Source organism: Lagenorhynchus albirostris, chromosome 16 (assembly GCF_949774975.1).
Source record: "Lagenorhynchus albirostris chromosome 16, mLagAlb1.1, whole genome shotgun sequence".
Classification (NCBI taxonomy): Eukaryota; Metazoa; Chordata; class Mammalia; order Artiodactyla; family Delphinidae; genus Lagenorhynchus; species Lagenorhynchus albirostris.
The window spans coordinates 24583027-24598511 of NC_083110.1; the positions used below are offsets into that span (position 1 = coordinate 24583027).

At 37.3% G+C, this 15485-nt stretch overlaps 1 protein-coding gene across 2 annotated transcripts in view; it reads right to left on the bottom strand.

Annotated features, from left to right (window-relative positions):
- The window catches only part of MICU1 (mitochondrial calcium uptake 1), a 200659-nt gene that overhangs the window by 135090 nt on the left and 50084 nt on the right, over positions 1-15485 (bottom strand). For both annotated transcript variants that reach the window (XM_060127064.1, XM_060127063.1), the window contains exon 4: positions 12610-12772. In XM_060127064.1, the coding sequence (XP_059983047.1) occupies positions 12610-12772 (163 nt within the window). The remainder of the gene's footprint in view (positions 1-12609; positions 12773-15485) is intronic.

Here is a 15485-nt window from a genome sequence, read left to right on the forward strand (position 1 = left end):
AAGGATACATGCACCCCAATGTTCACTGCAGCACTATTTACAATAGCCAAGTCACAGAAACAACCTAAATGTCCAATGATAGATGAGTGGATAAAGAAGATGTGGTACATATATACAATGGAATACTACTCAGCCATAAAAAGGAACAAAATTGGGTCATCTGTAGAGATGTGGATGGACCTAGAGTCTGTCATACAGATTGAAGTAAGCCAGAAAGAAAAAAACAAATATCGTGTATTAACATATATATGTGGAATAAAATGGTATAGATGAACCTATTTGTAGGGCAGGAATAGAGACGCAGACATACAGAACGGACATGTAGACACGGGGGGGGAGAAGGGGAGGGTGGGACGAATTGGGAGATTAGGTTTGACATAAATACACTACCATGTGTAAAATACACAGCTAGTGGGAACCTGCTGTATAGCACAGGGAGTGCAGCTCGGCGCTCTGTGACAACCTAGATGGGTGGGATGGGGGGGGTGGTTGGAGGGAGGTCCAAGAGGGAGGGGATATAGGTATACATATAGGTGATTCATGTCATTGTACAGCAGAAAGTAACACAACATTGTAATTTTACTCCAATAAAAAATTTTTTTTAATAAAATAAAAGTAGAAGACAAGGTTCTTGTATGGAAGGAACTTACCTTGTTGGGGCAAAAACATTAGAACAAAATTGTTTCAAAAATACATTCATTGTATATACTTTCATGTGTTTCTTGTTACTTAATAGTGCCCTTTCATTTCAGCTTAAAGAAGTCCCTTTCACATTTCTTGTAAGGCCAGTCTAGTGATAAAAAATTCCTTTAGCTTTTGCTTGTCTGGAAAACTCTCTCTCCTTCAATTCTGAAGGGCAACTTTGCTGGGTAAAGTATTCTTGGCTGTCATTTTTTTCTTTCAGTACTTTGAACATACCATGCCACTCCCTCTGGCTTACAAAGTTTCTGCTGAAAAATCTGCTGATAGTCTTATAGGGGTTCCCTTGTATGTAACAAGTTGTTTGTCTCTTCTTTCTTGCAAGGAGTCTCTCCTTGCCTTTAACTTTTAACACTTTAATTATGTGTCTTGGTGTGGGTCTCTTTGGGTTCATCTTTTTTAGAATTTCCTGGGCTCCTGGATCTGGATGTCTGTTTCCTTCCCCAGGTTAGGGGAGTTTTCAGACATTATTTCTTCAAGTAAGTTTTCTACCCCTTTCTCTTTTCTCCTTCTGGAACCCCCATAATGTGACTGTTGGTCTGTTGATGTTTTCCCATAAGTCCCTTAAGCTATCTTGACTCTTTTTCTTTTTTTCTTTTTGCTGCTCTGACTGGATAAGTTCCACTGTCCTCAAGTTCACTGATCCTTTCTTTCACTTCATCTAGTCTGCTATTGAACCTCTCTACTGTATTTTTCAGTTCAGTTATTGTTTTTCCATTCTGTGGCTTCTATTTGGTACTTTCATGTATTTTCTATCTCTCTGTTGAAATTCTCACTTTATTCATGCAGTTCCTGTGAGCTTGCTAAGCATTTTTATAACCATTATTTTGAACTCTTTATCAAGTAAGTTACTTATCTCAATTTTATTAAGGTCTTTTTTTGAGGTTTTATCTTGTTCTTTTGTTTGGAACATATTCCTCTATTTCTTCACTTTTTGTAACTGAATTGGTTTCTAGGCATTAGATAAAACAGCCACCTCTCCCAGTCTTAAAGGAGTGGCCTCGTGGGGAAGCTGAACCTTATCATTCAACCCTGCCCTAGCTCTTGGTTGTCCCTCAAGCCTCTGTGATTGTCCAAGTAGCCTACTTTATTCTTGGAGGCTCCCAGTAGTTGAGGCTCCTACTTTGCTCTTAGAGGCTCCCAGTAGTGCCAAGAGCCATCAGTGTCCCAACCGGGAGGATCTCAGTCAGCACCTAGATTCAGGCTGACTGGAAGCCAGACCCTCAGGCAGCAGTTTTTAAAGTATGCAAATAAACTTCTTTCAGGAGAAGGCTGGGAGATGAGTGTTTGTTTGATTCCTCTACACTGAGCCCTGGGGTGATAGCCAGTTAAGAACTGTTACTTTGTTTGCTACCACCTATGGAATCCATGAACACAAGCCCCACTGGTCACCAGAGCCAAGCTATCAAGGGATGTGTCCTCTGGGTGGCAGCCACAAAAGCTGGGGAGCCAGACATGTACACAAGCTCCTTTTTCACAGATACCAGCAACCTGGGTCAGGGCAGAGGGAGGGCACAAAAATGATGCTCACTGGCCTCCCCAGTCTCTGGAGAGGACTGTAGTCAGACCATAGATATGTGTTTAATTAGAAGCCTGCCCCTCAGGCCATAGCTATAAAGATAAGTTAATAAGCCTCTTTTACAGAACAACTGGGGTATATTTCATGCTGGTTATCTGTGCTGTGCCCTGGGAATGGGATAACCAGTTAAGAATTGTTTCTCCATTTGTTACAGTCCTACGAGACCCGAGAACGTAAGCCCCAGTGGCCACCAGAGCCAAGTGATCAAGGGATGTGTCCTGGGCGCCAGCTGCAAAAGTCAGTACGCCAGACATGTACACAAATTCCCTTCTGGGATATACCAGTGACCTCAAGCAAGGCAGAAAGATACGCAAAGATGGCTCCCACTGGCCTCTGCAGTCTTCGGAGAGTATTTCAGCAGGCATTCAGATGTGTTTTAAACCAGAAGCCTGCCCCTTCGGCCAAAGGCTCAAGGCAAGCAAATGGGCCTCTTTCACAGAAACACTGGAGGTGTGTTTCAGTCTGCTGTCTCTGTGCTGTGCCCTGATGGTGGTAGCCAGTTAAGAATGGTTTCTCTGTTTGTTACAGAGCCCACCAGCCTGTCTTTGGAGAATATTTCAGTAGGCCCTTAGATATGTGTTAAATTAGATGTCTGCCCCTCAGGCCAATGCTTTAAGATAAGCAAATAGGTCTCTTTCACAGAAAGACTGGGCACTTTTCACTCAGCTGCCTTTGCACTGGGCCCTGTGGGGCAGCCGGGCATGAGCACTCTATGCTCCCCAGTTCACTATAGCCTTGTGGGTCTTGTAGATGCAAGCCTCTTTGGCTTTCAAACCTAGATGCTCTGGGGTGTAGGTCATCTCTCAGGTGTAGGTCTCAAAAGCTGGCATGCCAGATTGAGGTTCAAACCTCCTGCTCCTCAGGTAGAAGCTCAGGTCTGTGAGTTCTCTCCTGACCACTGGTTACTGTAACAGGGGTAGAGTTTATGGTGAAATTGTGTCCCGGCCTCTTCTATCTGTTTGGTTTTGGGTTTTTTCTCATTTGCCTGATGTGTAGGAGTTGTAGATTTGGTGTGTCTGTGGGAGGAGGTGAGCTCAGGATCCTCCTACAACACCACCTTGAACCAAAACCACTGTATATAATCGAGTGTAAAATTATGTGTCTCAAATTAAAAGTGCTCTAGTAAGAGTATCACTAAGGGCATGACTCATCCTAGAGAGAATATGGAGTCCAGGACAAGTAAATCACAGTATGATCTGTGTTTCCCCTTTTCACATCCTTTTCGTCTTCCATGAGACAAAATCAGATCAAGATGAATAGGTCAGCCAGTGGGATATGGTGGAAAGGAAACAGAGATCCTCTTTGCTCTGACGAAAGCTCAAGTATGCTTTGCTCTGACAAAAGCTTAAGTTTTTCTATATAGTACTTTAAAAGCTCTCCCCATGCTGCTGCTTCTCCAAGTCATTGGCTAGCTATGCAAAACTGGTTACTACAAGCAGCACAATCCAGAGCTTGAAGCAACTGCCTTATCCACTATATCCAGAGACTTTGATGATACTAAGATTGCACAGAAAGGGAGATGAGATGTATTCCAGTCATACACTATATATATTTTTTCCTTTTAATGTCCTTCTTACTTACCTATGGCTACTCTAAATTCTTTTGGTATTCAGTACAAAATTATTCTTAATCAGCTTGTTACTGAAATTCATCAGCACTCCACTCATTTAAAAACTGCTTAATTTTAGGGCTTTGTGATTATTTTTGAACTGTTCTAAAACTAAAACTTACAAGTTTAGATCGGTTAGGTATCCTGGGATACGGTATGTGTGAAAGACATGACAAAACAAAGTTGAAATATGAGCTACTGGCTAGAGTCCAGCCATCTGATGATAGAAAATCAAATTACAATTTGAATTACAGCCTCACTCTTTTCTTTATTTCAACCCACATGGGAATAATACATATTTTTACTTCTGCTACATCAACATTTGTGGAAATCTGTGTTCATGAGCAAACAAAAATGAAGCCAAATTTTCCATTAAATCTCATTTTAATATACAATTTTCCCTCATGATTATTATCTTAAAAGAAAAGCAATCATTCATTATTCTGGCTTTTTATGAAAACCAGAAATGTGCTTGGTATATTAGACATTTAGTAACTATTCTGTCCATGTGACAGGTCTTTCAATAATTAAAAAAACAAAATTACAAAGTTAAATGCCAAAATGTGTGTAAGCAATTAGAGTATATAATGATTTCCACAGGAAAAAAAAAAAACTTCCTTAAATGTCCAGATAATCTTCAGTAAACTACCTAAAGTGTTGCTTCATTTTCACTGTCACACTGGAAGCAAAGTACAGTTTTATTTAAAGTTACTGTTACATATTAGATTTCATCTGGTTTTAGAAATAATTTGACAAGTACAAAATATTTTACCATCATAAAACCCAGGAATATATCTTGCAATCCTTTTTTCTGTCTTACACACAAGTCTTCTTTAATCCTTCCTTCCACATGTCACAAAACAAGGTGCTAAAACTAATTCAAAAGGCTCAAAATCTAAAATTCAATGCAATTAATGGAAACTTTATATACCTTCTTTCTGATTATAAAAGATTGTATACTCTATAAAGGAAGAAATTTTTGTCTGTTTTATTCATTCCTGCATGCCCTGCACATAAAATAGTGTCTAACCCATAGCAGAGCTAATTGATCAATACTTGTTGAATGAATGCATGTGAAGTTTATTAGAAAATAAAGGAACAAGGAATAGTCAAAGAAGAATAAAATAATTCCTCAAAATTTCAACATTCAGAGAGTTAACATTTTGGTATATTCTCTTTCAGCTGCTTTCTACATATTTTCTACATGGCGGAAATACAAAGTATAGAGGAACATATTAAATAACACCATGGAGATACAATCAGTAAAATCCAAAATGTGGGAAATTCTAGAATATAAATGACTTACATTCTTTCACAAATAAATGATGTACAGTTTGAGTTTCAAAGGTAGAGAGCCAGTGCAGGAGGACCAGGAAAAGTGAAACAGGAAAGGAAGGAAAGCCAGTTCAAGGGTGTGTCATTGAGCTGATTACTGCTGTAGAAAACTAGGGCTCCATACTCCTTAGCCCACCCAAGAAACCATGTAGTTTGTATCCTCAGAATTGACCATCCAAGACAGTGGAGAGGAGAGTATTTATGCACCAAGTCTCAACAAAGAGTAAAGTCCTTTATACCTCTGTATGTGTGCACGTGCCAACACGGTTGAGCAGGCTCCCGAAGGGGACCCATGCTATAGCAGCAGAGATGCTCTATAGCAGAAACAAGAGACACATAGTGTAGCTGAGGGTCTTTCCTGTTAGGCTGTATCTCTATCCTGATAAATGCTGCAGCAACAATCTAAGCAAAAGGTAAAAGGTGGGCTGAGAGATGTGAAACAAGGCATAAAACTGGTCTTGCTTAATGGCAAGGAAAAAATGGCAAGAAGAAAAAGAGAGAGAGAAAAACCCATAAAGAAAGACTGAAGAGATATCAAACATAGCGTGTGGCCATTTTTGGAGGTTGATTTGAATAAATCAACTGTAAACAATATATTTTAGATAGGGAAATTTGAACGATGCCTAGATATTTGCTATTAAGAAATTACTGTAATATTTTAAAATTATTGTTATTACTGGTACTACTGTTTTTTTTTTTAAAGTACTTATCTTTTGGAGACACATACAGAGGTGTCTTTAAAATTGCTTTAAACTGGCTTTAAAACAATCTGGGGTGAGGAGAGGAAGTAAAAAGGTTATAGATGAAATAAGATTGGCCACATGTTCATAGCTGTTGAATCTAAGTGACAGGTACATATGGGTTCATTATACTACTCTCTGTACTTTCTATGTTTGAAAATTTCCCTAAGAAAAAAATTTAAATATACGGCAAATTTCCTGCACCTTTGAAGATTTCATTTTTCCTAGAGATATATGAATGTTAATAAACATGGGCAGGGGTTTCCCTAGTGGCGCAGTGGTTGAGAATCTGCCTGCCAATGCAGGGGACACGGGTTCGAGCACTGGTCTGGGAAGATCCCACGTGCCGCGGAGCAACTGGGCCCGTGAGCCACAACTACTGAGCCTGCGCATCTGGAGCCTGTGCTCCGCAGCAAGAGAGGCCACGACAGTGAGAGGCCTGCGCACCGCGATGAAGAGTGGCCCCCGCTTGCCACAAGTAGAGAAAGCCCTCGCACAGAAACGAAGACCCAACACAGCCAAAGATAAATAAATAAATTTATATTAAATAAATAAATAAATAAATAAAAATAAACATTATAAATTCCTTGGTTAGAAAACACCATAACTGTTTCTGGTTCCCCAAGCTCACATTGTTATTTCACATGTCTGTATTTCTGACCACACAGTTTACTCACTCTGAGTGATGCCCACACAATTTACTCACTCTGAGTGATGCCTCTGCCTGCTCGTGTATAAAATGATAATAATATAATATCATAATATAATAATAACTATTATTATTCACTTTTCGAAACCCATCTCAAATGCCACCCCCTTTAGGATGCCTTCCTTATAATGCATAGTTTCTTTTTCATAGCCTACTACCGTAACATATATGATTGATTCTCACTAATTGTAAGAGTTATGTTCTATAAAGTTGCCATGAACAAAGAATCAGTGAATACTGACCTATTACTCCTAGGGGAAATACAGGGTTAGGTTCCTATGATCCTCTGGTCACAAGTTTTTTTTTAAATCAATCAATACATAACCTTATTTTATGTTTTTTTTTTAGAGACACCTTTTTTCCTCTCCCCTCCTTCCATACATATTTGATATATCTATATATATATTTGATTCATTCTTTCTCTATATATATCCTTGATTAATTAACAATGAACTCACGGCCAACTCAAGCCTGAAGAAAGCTTATCTCACACACATATTTTCTCCTTAAGGAACATTATAGCCTTCTTATGTTTAAGAACACTAGACAGCACATCGATACTACATGGAGCAGGGGGAAGAGGGACAGCAATCACCAAGATAAAGCACAAAAATTCTAAAAACATGGCACTAAATAAACAAAGCAAAGGACACATATGAAAGCTGAAACAAAAAGGCAGAGCATTACTTTGTTTGACCTCAGCTGGGAACATGTACACGGGGTGACTCAAGCTTTTTGCTGCACTGCACATAACCACAGATGACTGCAAAAGTACCATTAAGTACTGATTATGGGGTTACAAGTAAGTTTTAGTGAACATGCAAATTTGCAAATACAAAATTTGCAAATAATGAGAACTGACTATATATTCTTTATTCCCTTTTTAAATTGAGGTTAAATTCAAATAACATAAAATAACCATTTTAAAGTGTCCAGTTCAGTGGCATTTAGTACACTCATAGTGTTGCATAACTACCACCACTACCTAGTTCCAAACTATTTTCATCACTCTAAAACAAAAATAAAAACAAAAAAACCCACCTTGTATCCATTAAGCAGTCAGTCCTCATTCCCCCAACCCAGCTGCTGGCAACCAACAACGTGCTTTCTGTCTCTATGGATTTATCTAGATATTTCATACAAATGAAATCATATACCAATATAAAATAAAAATAAAAGAAATCATATGATATGTGGCCTTTTGTGCCTGGTTCAGGGTTCATCCACATTTGAATAATATTCCACTGTATGTATGTATCACAATTTGTTTATCCATTCATCTGTTAAAGGACATTTAGGATGTTTCTACTTTTTGGGTTATTGTGAATAGCACTACTATGAACATTCATATACAAGGACTTGTTTGAATACCTGTTTTCAATTCTTTTGGGTTTATACTAGTAGTGCAATTGTTGGGTCATATGGTAACTTTTTACTTACATTTCTGAGAAATTGTTTTTCATAGTGGCTGCACCATTTTACATTCTCACCAGCAACATATGAGGGCTTCAATTTCTCCACATCTTTACCAACACTTGTTTGCTTTTAAATTAGAGCCAACCTGTGAGATGGTATATCCTGGTTCTGATTTGGATTTCTCTCATGACTAATGACATTAAGTATCTTTTCATCTGCTTACTGGCTATTTGTATCTCTTATTTGGAGAAATGTTTATTCAAGTCCTTTGCCCATTTGTTAATTTCTTGTTAAGTTGTTAGAGTTCTTTTTCACTTCTGGCAGTTTGTGTATTACTAGGAATTTGTTTCATCTAGGTAATCCAATTTGTTGGAATATAATTGTTCACAGTATTCTCTTATAATCCTTTTTATTTCTGTAAAGTAGGTAGTAATGTCCCCACTTTCATTTCTGACTTTACTTATTGGCTTCTTTTCTCTTTTTTTCTTAGTCAGTCTACCTAAATGTTTCTCAATTTTGTTGATCTTTTCAGAGAACCAACTTTCTGTTTCATTGATTCTATTGTTTTCTATTCTCCATTTCATTTATCTCTGCATTAACTTTCATTATTTCCTTATTTCAGCTATCTTCGGGTTTTGTTTACTCTTTTTTTTTTTAAGTTCCATAAGGTGTAAAGTTAGGAAAGTGATTTGAGAACTTTCTTCTTTTTATTTTATTTACTTTTTAATTTATTTATTATTTTATTTATTTATTTTTGGTTGTGTTGGGTCTTCGTTGTGGTGCGTGGGCTTCTCATTGCAGTGCCTTCTCTCATTGTGGAGCACAGGCTCTAGGTGTGTGGGCTTCAGTAGTTGTGGCACGGGGGCTCAGTACTTGTGGCTTGCGGGCTCTAGAGCACAGGCTCAGTAGTTGTGGCACACGGGCTTAGTTGCTCTGTGGCATGTGGGATCTTCCCGGACCAGAGTTCGAACCCATGTCCCCTGCATTGGCAGGTGGATTCTTAACCACTGCGCCACCAGGGAAGTCCTATTCTTTTTAAATGTAGGTGTTTACAGCTATAAGTTTCCCTCTGACCACTGCTTTTGCAGCATCACATCAGTTTTGTTAAGTTCTGTTTTCTTTTTCATTCATCTCAAAGTATTTTTTAATTTCTCTTGTGATTTCTTCTTTGAGCCATTGGTTGTTTAAGAATGTATTGTTTTATTTTCACATATTCATAAATTTTCTATTTTTCCTTCTGTTATTGATGGATAGTTTCATTCTGTTGTGATCAGAAAAGGTATTTTGTATGAGTTTAATCTTTTAAAATTTATTAAGATTTGTTTTGTAGCCTAACATATGGTCTATCTGTCTATTCTGGAAAATATTTGATGTGTGCTTGAGAAGAAATGTATTCTAACGCTCGAGTAGAGTGTTCTATGCATGTCTATTAGGTTTAGTTGGTTTACAGTGTTAAGTCTTCTATTTCTTTAAAGACCTTCTGTCTAAATGTTCTGTTCATTGCTGAAAAAGGGTTATGAAGTCTCCAACCATTATTGTAGAACTATTTCTCCCTTCAATTCTGTCAGCCTTTCACATATTTTGGGGTCTTTCATTTGGTGGGTATATATATTTAGCATTGTTATAACTACTTAATGAACTGACCCTTTTATCAATACACAATGTCCTTCTTTGTCTCTTGCAACAATTTCTTACTTAAAGTCTATTTTGTCTGATATAAGTATAGTCACCTCAACTCTCTTTTGGTTACTGTTTGTACCCTTCATTTCCAACCTATTTGTACTCTTTCATTTTCAACCTATTTGTGTCTTGGATCTAAAGTGAGTTTCCTGTAGACAATATAGAATTAGATCATATTTTCTTCTCCTGTCAATCTCCGTCTTTTAACTGGTGAGTATACTTTTATATTTAAAGTGATTAAGGATAAGAAAGCACTTGCTTCTTCTATCTTGTTATCTGTTTTCTATATGTCATATCTTTTTTTGTCCCTCGATTCCTCCAATCTTGCCTTCTTTTGTGTTTGACTGATTTTTTTCTAGTGTACTATTTCTATTCCCTCCTCAATTCCTTTTCTGTATATTTTTTAGTTATTTTCTTAGTGGTTAACCTGAGGAGTACAATTAACATCTTAAATTGAAAATAATCTAGTTTGAATCAACATTAACATATTTAAATTGTTGTTTTACAAATTTGTCTTTTAAACCATACAGGAAAAAAAAGATTGTTAAAAACCAAAAATAAAACAATACTGATATCTCCCTATGTAGTTACCTTTACTGGTCTTTATCATTTAAAATTTTTCTTTGTATGACTTTGGTTACTATCCAGTATACTTTCATTTCAGCCTAAAGGATTTCATTTAGCATTTCTTACAGGGAATGTCTACTAGCAACAAACTTCCTCCACTTCTGATTATCTAGAAATGTCTTCATTTCTCCTTCTGGGACTCCTAATATGCATATGTTGGTACACTTGATATTGCCCCACAAGTATCTTAGGCTCTATTCATTTTTATTCATTCTTCTTGCTCTGCTCCTCAGACTGGACATCAATTGACCTATCTCCAAGATTCTGGTCCTTTTATCTTTCTGCTCAAATCTGTGTTGAACTCTTTCAGTAAATTTTTCATTTTATCTACTTTCCTTTTCAGCTCAATAATTTCTACTCGATTCTTTTTGACAGTTTCTATTTCTTTATGGGTATTCTCTATTTATTAATACATAATACTCCCTATTTCCTACAGTTCTTTGTCTATGGTTTCCTTTAGCTCTATGAACATATTTAAGATAGTTGATGTAAAGTCTTTGTCTAGTAAGTGCAACGCCTGGGTTTCCTCAGGAATGGTTTCTGTCAATTTCTTTCTTTTTTTTTCCTATTAATGGGTCATACATTCCTGATTATTGTTGATACGCCATGCAATTTTTTAAACTGAAAATTAGATACTTTGAATATTGCTATGTGGTAATTCTGGAAATCATATTCTCCCTTCTTCCTAGAGTTTGACATGGTAACCTGCTGAGGACCACAGTCATCACTTTGTTTAGCGATTTTTCCAAACTATTTTTGCGAAGATTATATTCCTCATTACGTGTCATCATTGAAGTTTCTGCTCTATTACCTAAGCAGCCATCAAGTGACCTCAGAGATTTCCTTAAATGTTGGAGGCAAAAAGAATGAAAAAACAAAACAAAACAGAACCCAGCTCTCCTAGTGTTTGTAGATTGGCTCTGAGCTAGGGCCTTCTTTTGATGTTTAGCTAGATTCTCCTACAACTCCAACTTAACTTTCACCTCCTTCTTGCATGGAGCACAACTATACAAGCCCACTCAAGTCTTTTCCAAGTATGTGTCTGGCCTGAGCATCACTCTGGATTCCCCAGGCAGTAGCCCTTCAAAGCTCTTATTCCCTGAAATGTCTTTATCCTCAGCCTCCTCCTTCTGAGGCTTTTCAGTCTGTCTGCTGTTGGTCCCATCTGCCCTCTCTTGGCCCAATGGCTACAGGTGGTATATGCCTTTAAATTTTTTCAGTAGATGACACCTGGAAAGGTACTTTAGCTTGAGGTGGGTGAAACAAAAGGCAAGCCTTTGTGCTGGTAGCTCAGGAAACTACCAGATGAGTCAAAATGCACAACGACTTTTTTTGGAGAAGTAGTCTATATTGCCTCCCAGCGATCTCCCCATCACTAGTAAGCCAAACTAGGAATGCAGGCTGCCATCCTCATGGCTGCTGCTAAGCTGGGAAACAGGGCATGGTAGGCAGGTAAGCAAAAGGCCACAACACTTTCTTTCCAAAATTTAACAGCTTCTTTCTTCATTAAGCACTACCCTGGTTGCTATAACTTTTTTATTAGATTCCAGTGATCCAAAAAAAGTTGATTCCATCCATTTTGGGCAGCATAATGATTGCTTCAGTGAAAGAATTGATTCTTGAAGCTCGCTACTCTGTCATTTTTTCCACCATGTCTCCCATATACATTTGTAAGTAATTACCTTTAACTTATAATATTAAGCCCTTTATTTTCTTTCCTCACAACTTGTTTGTTTGGCCATTTCCTCTAAATGAGACTCTTTCCTCTATTCTTTTGTCTAACTTTTATTCAAACTTAGATATATTCTCTAGAACCATTCTCTAACCTTCCAGACTGAGTTAAGTGTCCATTCTTTATACTGCCATAGCACCTGTTCTTTAACAAATCACCACATTCCTGAAATTACCTGTTACTGTCTCTGTCTATCCCACCAAAGAGTAACTTGACAGCAGTCACATATGTAATCCATTGCCTTCAGGAACAGTCTAATTACAAGCAGTGACTCTCAGCCAGAGGTGTATAATCTCCTTAGCGCTTTAGATTATACGCTCCTCTTTTCTACTCCTAAAGCCTAGCATAATGCCTAATATTCAGTAGCTACACAGTGAATATAATTATTACATGGACTTATACAGTTTAGGCAATACATAGAGAAACAAAGAAGCATATCAAGAAATAAATATCACAATCTTATTTTTCACTTTAGCAACTTACGTTCTGGTTGTTTTTCATTGGGTGTTATGGATCGCACAAAGTCTTGTGGTGTCATAAACACTTCAGATTCACCATGCTCACTGATTACTTTCAAGGTAGCAAAATATCGGAAGATTTTGTCTGGTGTGGAATATGCGCGAATCCTATTCTCATATTCCATCACCTAAAATAGGAAATTCAGAGAGTGTTACTGTATTAAGCATCTCATTTTCATGTATATTCTCTTATTTGGGGGGCAATTTTACATCATTTTTTTCTCTAACTGGATTTTTTATATTAGAAATTACTTGCGTCTCAAAAACTTGTGATATACGATTCATACTCCAGTTGAGGCAATGCTTGTATAAGTTTTCTTCAGAATTTTGAATATTTTCTAATTTCTTAAATCATTGAAAGCTAGCAAAATTGAAAAATGTCATAAAAGAATTCAAAAGGTCTCAGTAAAAGAGTATAATACCATATATATGGGAGCCTATCATTTTTTAAACACCAAGTTTTTAAAAAGGGACTGATTTTACAGTTTTTACTTCCATGCAATTTCTTGAATTCAAAAACAAAACAGACGTGGGACTTCACAGGTCTGAATAGCTAACAGTCCTTCAAACAGAAAGTACATTACACAACAGCACAAAAAAATAAAATTACATATCATGGAAACTCAATTATTAACAGGTCTGAAGCAATAAGACTTTTACTTTTGATTAAAAAATTAGACTTCCAGGGACTTCCCTGGTGGCACAATGGATAAGACTGCGATCCCAATGCAGGGGGCGCAGGTTTGATCCCTGGTCAGGGAACTAGATCCCACATGCATGCCGTAACTAAGAGTTCGCGTGCCACAACTAAGGAGTCTGTGTGCCACAACTAAGGAGTCCGTGTGCCACAATTAAGGAGCGGGCAAGCTGCAACTAAGAAGCCCACCTGCCGCAACTAAGGAGCCCACCTGCTGCAACTAAGGAGCCAGTGAGCTGCAACTAAGTAGGCTGCTAAGTTGCTTAGTTGCTTAGGCAACTAAGACGCAGCGTGACCAAATTAATTAATTAATTAATTTTAAAATGTAGACTCCCAGAGAACATTTAAATATAGCATATTTAGAAAAGAGTGGACTTGGGAAGAACACAAGCAAATATTTGAATAGGAACAAAATTATATATGGCATACATTTAATTAAAAGATTATAATGTTAATATAAAAGCTTGTTGTTTCCTTATCCAGCACCCAAGCCCCCATTCTGTACACGAAACATACAAAATACTGTATCTTCTGCATAATATTCTTCTACAGCCTACACAGTACCTTGGTGAAAAGATGTCTCTCATACCTGAATTTTATATGTTGAGTTAACCAACATTAAATAGTATCTTATAAATAACTGGTTAGAAAATGTGTCAAGGCAATACGATCTAAAAATCCAGTGAAAAAATAAAATAAATAAAATAAAAATCCAGTGAATTCAATGTCTATAAAGCAATTCACTATATTTAAAAAAAATTATTAATGTTTTAATTTAACTTATTAACGCAGCTATTAGTGTAACTGTCATTTCTGGCTAGATGGTCACTTTGAGGTCATTGATGGCAGCTGCTTAAAAATGGTCTCAATTCCACTACGAGATATGCTTTCAACCACTAAGAAAGGAATGCTAATTTGTAACTATACATGACAGGAGCCTTTCTAATGCTAATTTGCATTAAAGTCTGAATACTTATTTCAGAAAATTTTTCAATAGATTTGGCATGTGGCAAACACACTAAGCAGTCCCATGGCACAGCAGTCGCCAACCTTTTTGGCACGAGGGACCGCTTTTGTGGAAGACACAAAAAGCTGGGGGGGGGGATGGTTCAGGCGGTAATGAGAGCAATGGGGGGGATGGTTCAGGTGGTAATGCAAACAGCAAGGAGTGGCAGATGAAACTTCACTCACTCGCCTGCTGCTCACCTCCTGCTGTGAGGCCCAGTTCCTAACAGGCCACGGACTAGTACCAGTCTGTGGCCCTTGGGTTGGGGATCCCTCCCTTAGCAGCCTTTCAACCCCTTAGCAGCCTTAAGACTTAGCTATGAGTCTTAAATCAAAGGCATTTTATATTTAACTACAACTATCTGCTGGATCATACCAGCTATAGAATAAAAAATAATCAGTTTACAATATTTAGGGTATGGGCTACAGCTACTGCCAAAGATGGCTTTGTAAACTAAAAAGTCAATCATATATAAGATAAAGATAGAAAAATAACAACTTAAAAGTCAATGATTTACAGACTGAAAATCAGATCCTTGATTGTTACCAAAAAACTATGCTGCTGAATATTATTAATTAGTTTTAGTTTGAAATAATAGGTTGAGGAGATAGACCTTCTCCATTCCTGCACTGGTAGAGTTTAGTACAGACATACTGTATAGTATATTTTTTCTTTTTTTCACTTAGCAATGTATCTTAAAGACCATATCACACAATTTGATATGCAGCTGCCTCCTTTTAAGTAGTCATGTTAAAGGAACACTAACAACTATTATATAAAGGGTTTAAAATATAGCATCCAAGATAACAAAGGCTTGGAAGCTAAGATATATAGAAAACTGTTGAAGAATTTTGGAACGTTTAACTTGGTGAAAAGATTTACTAAGGAAATTATAATAGTTACATTCAATCATCTACTTAAAACATTCTTGAGTTTCATGATGTTAAGAGAGCTGTCTTCACTAAAACAGCCAGACTTACTTGTATCAAAATTCAGCACTATATTTCCTATATGAAAGGCACAAGTGTAGCCAAATAGAAGCTGCAACCAACTACTCTGAGAAATGGCAGGGTGGATAGGCCAGGTGGCTGGCACTTCCCAGATCCATGCCTTCAGCCAGCCAGCCAAAGCCCCCTCC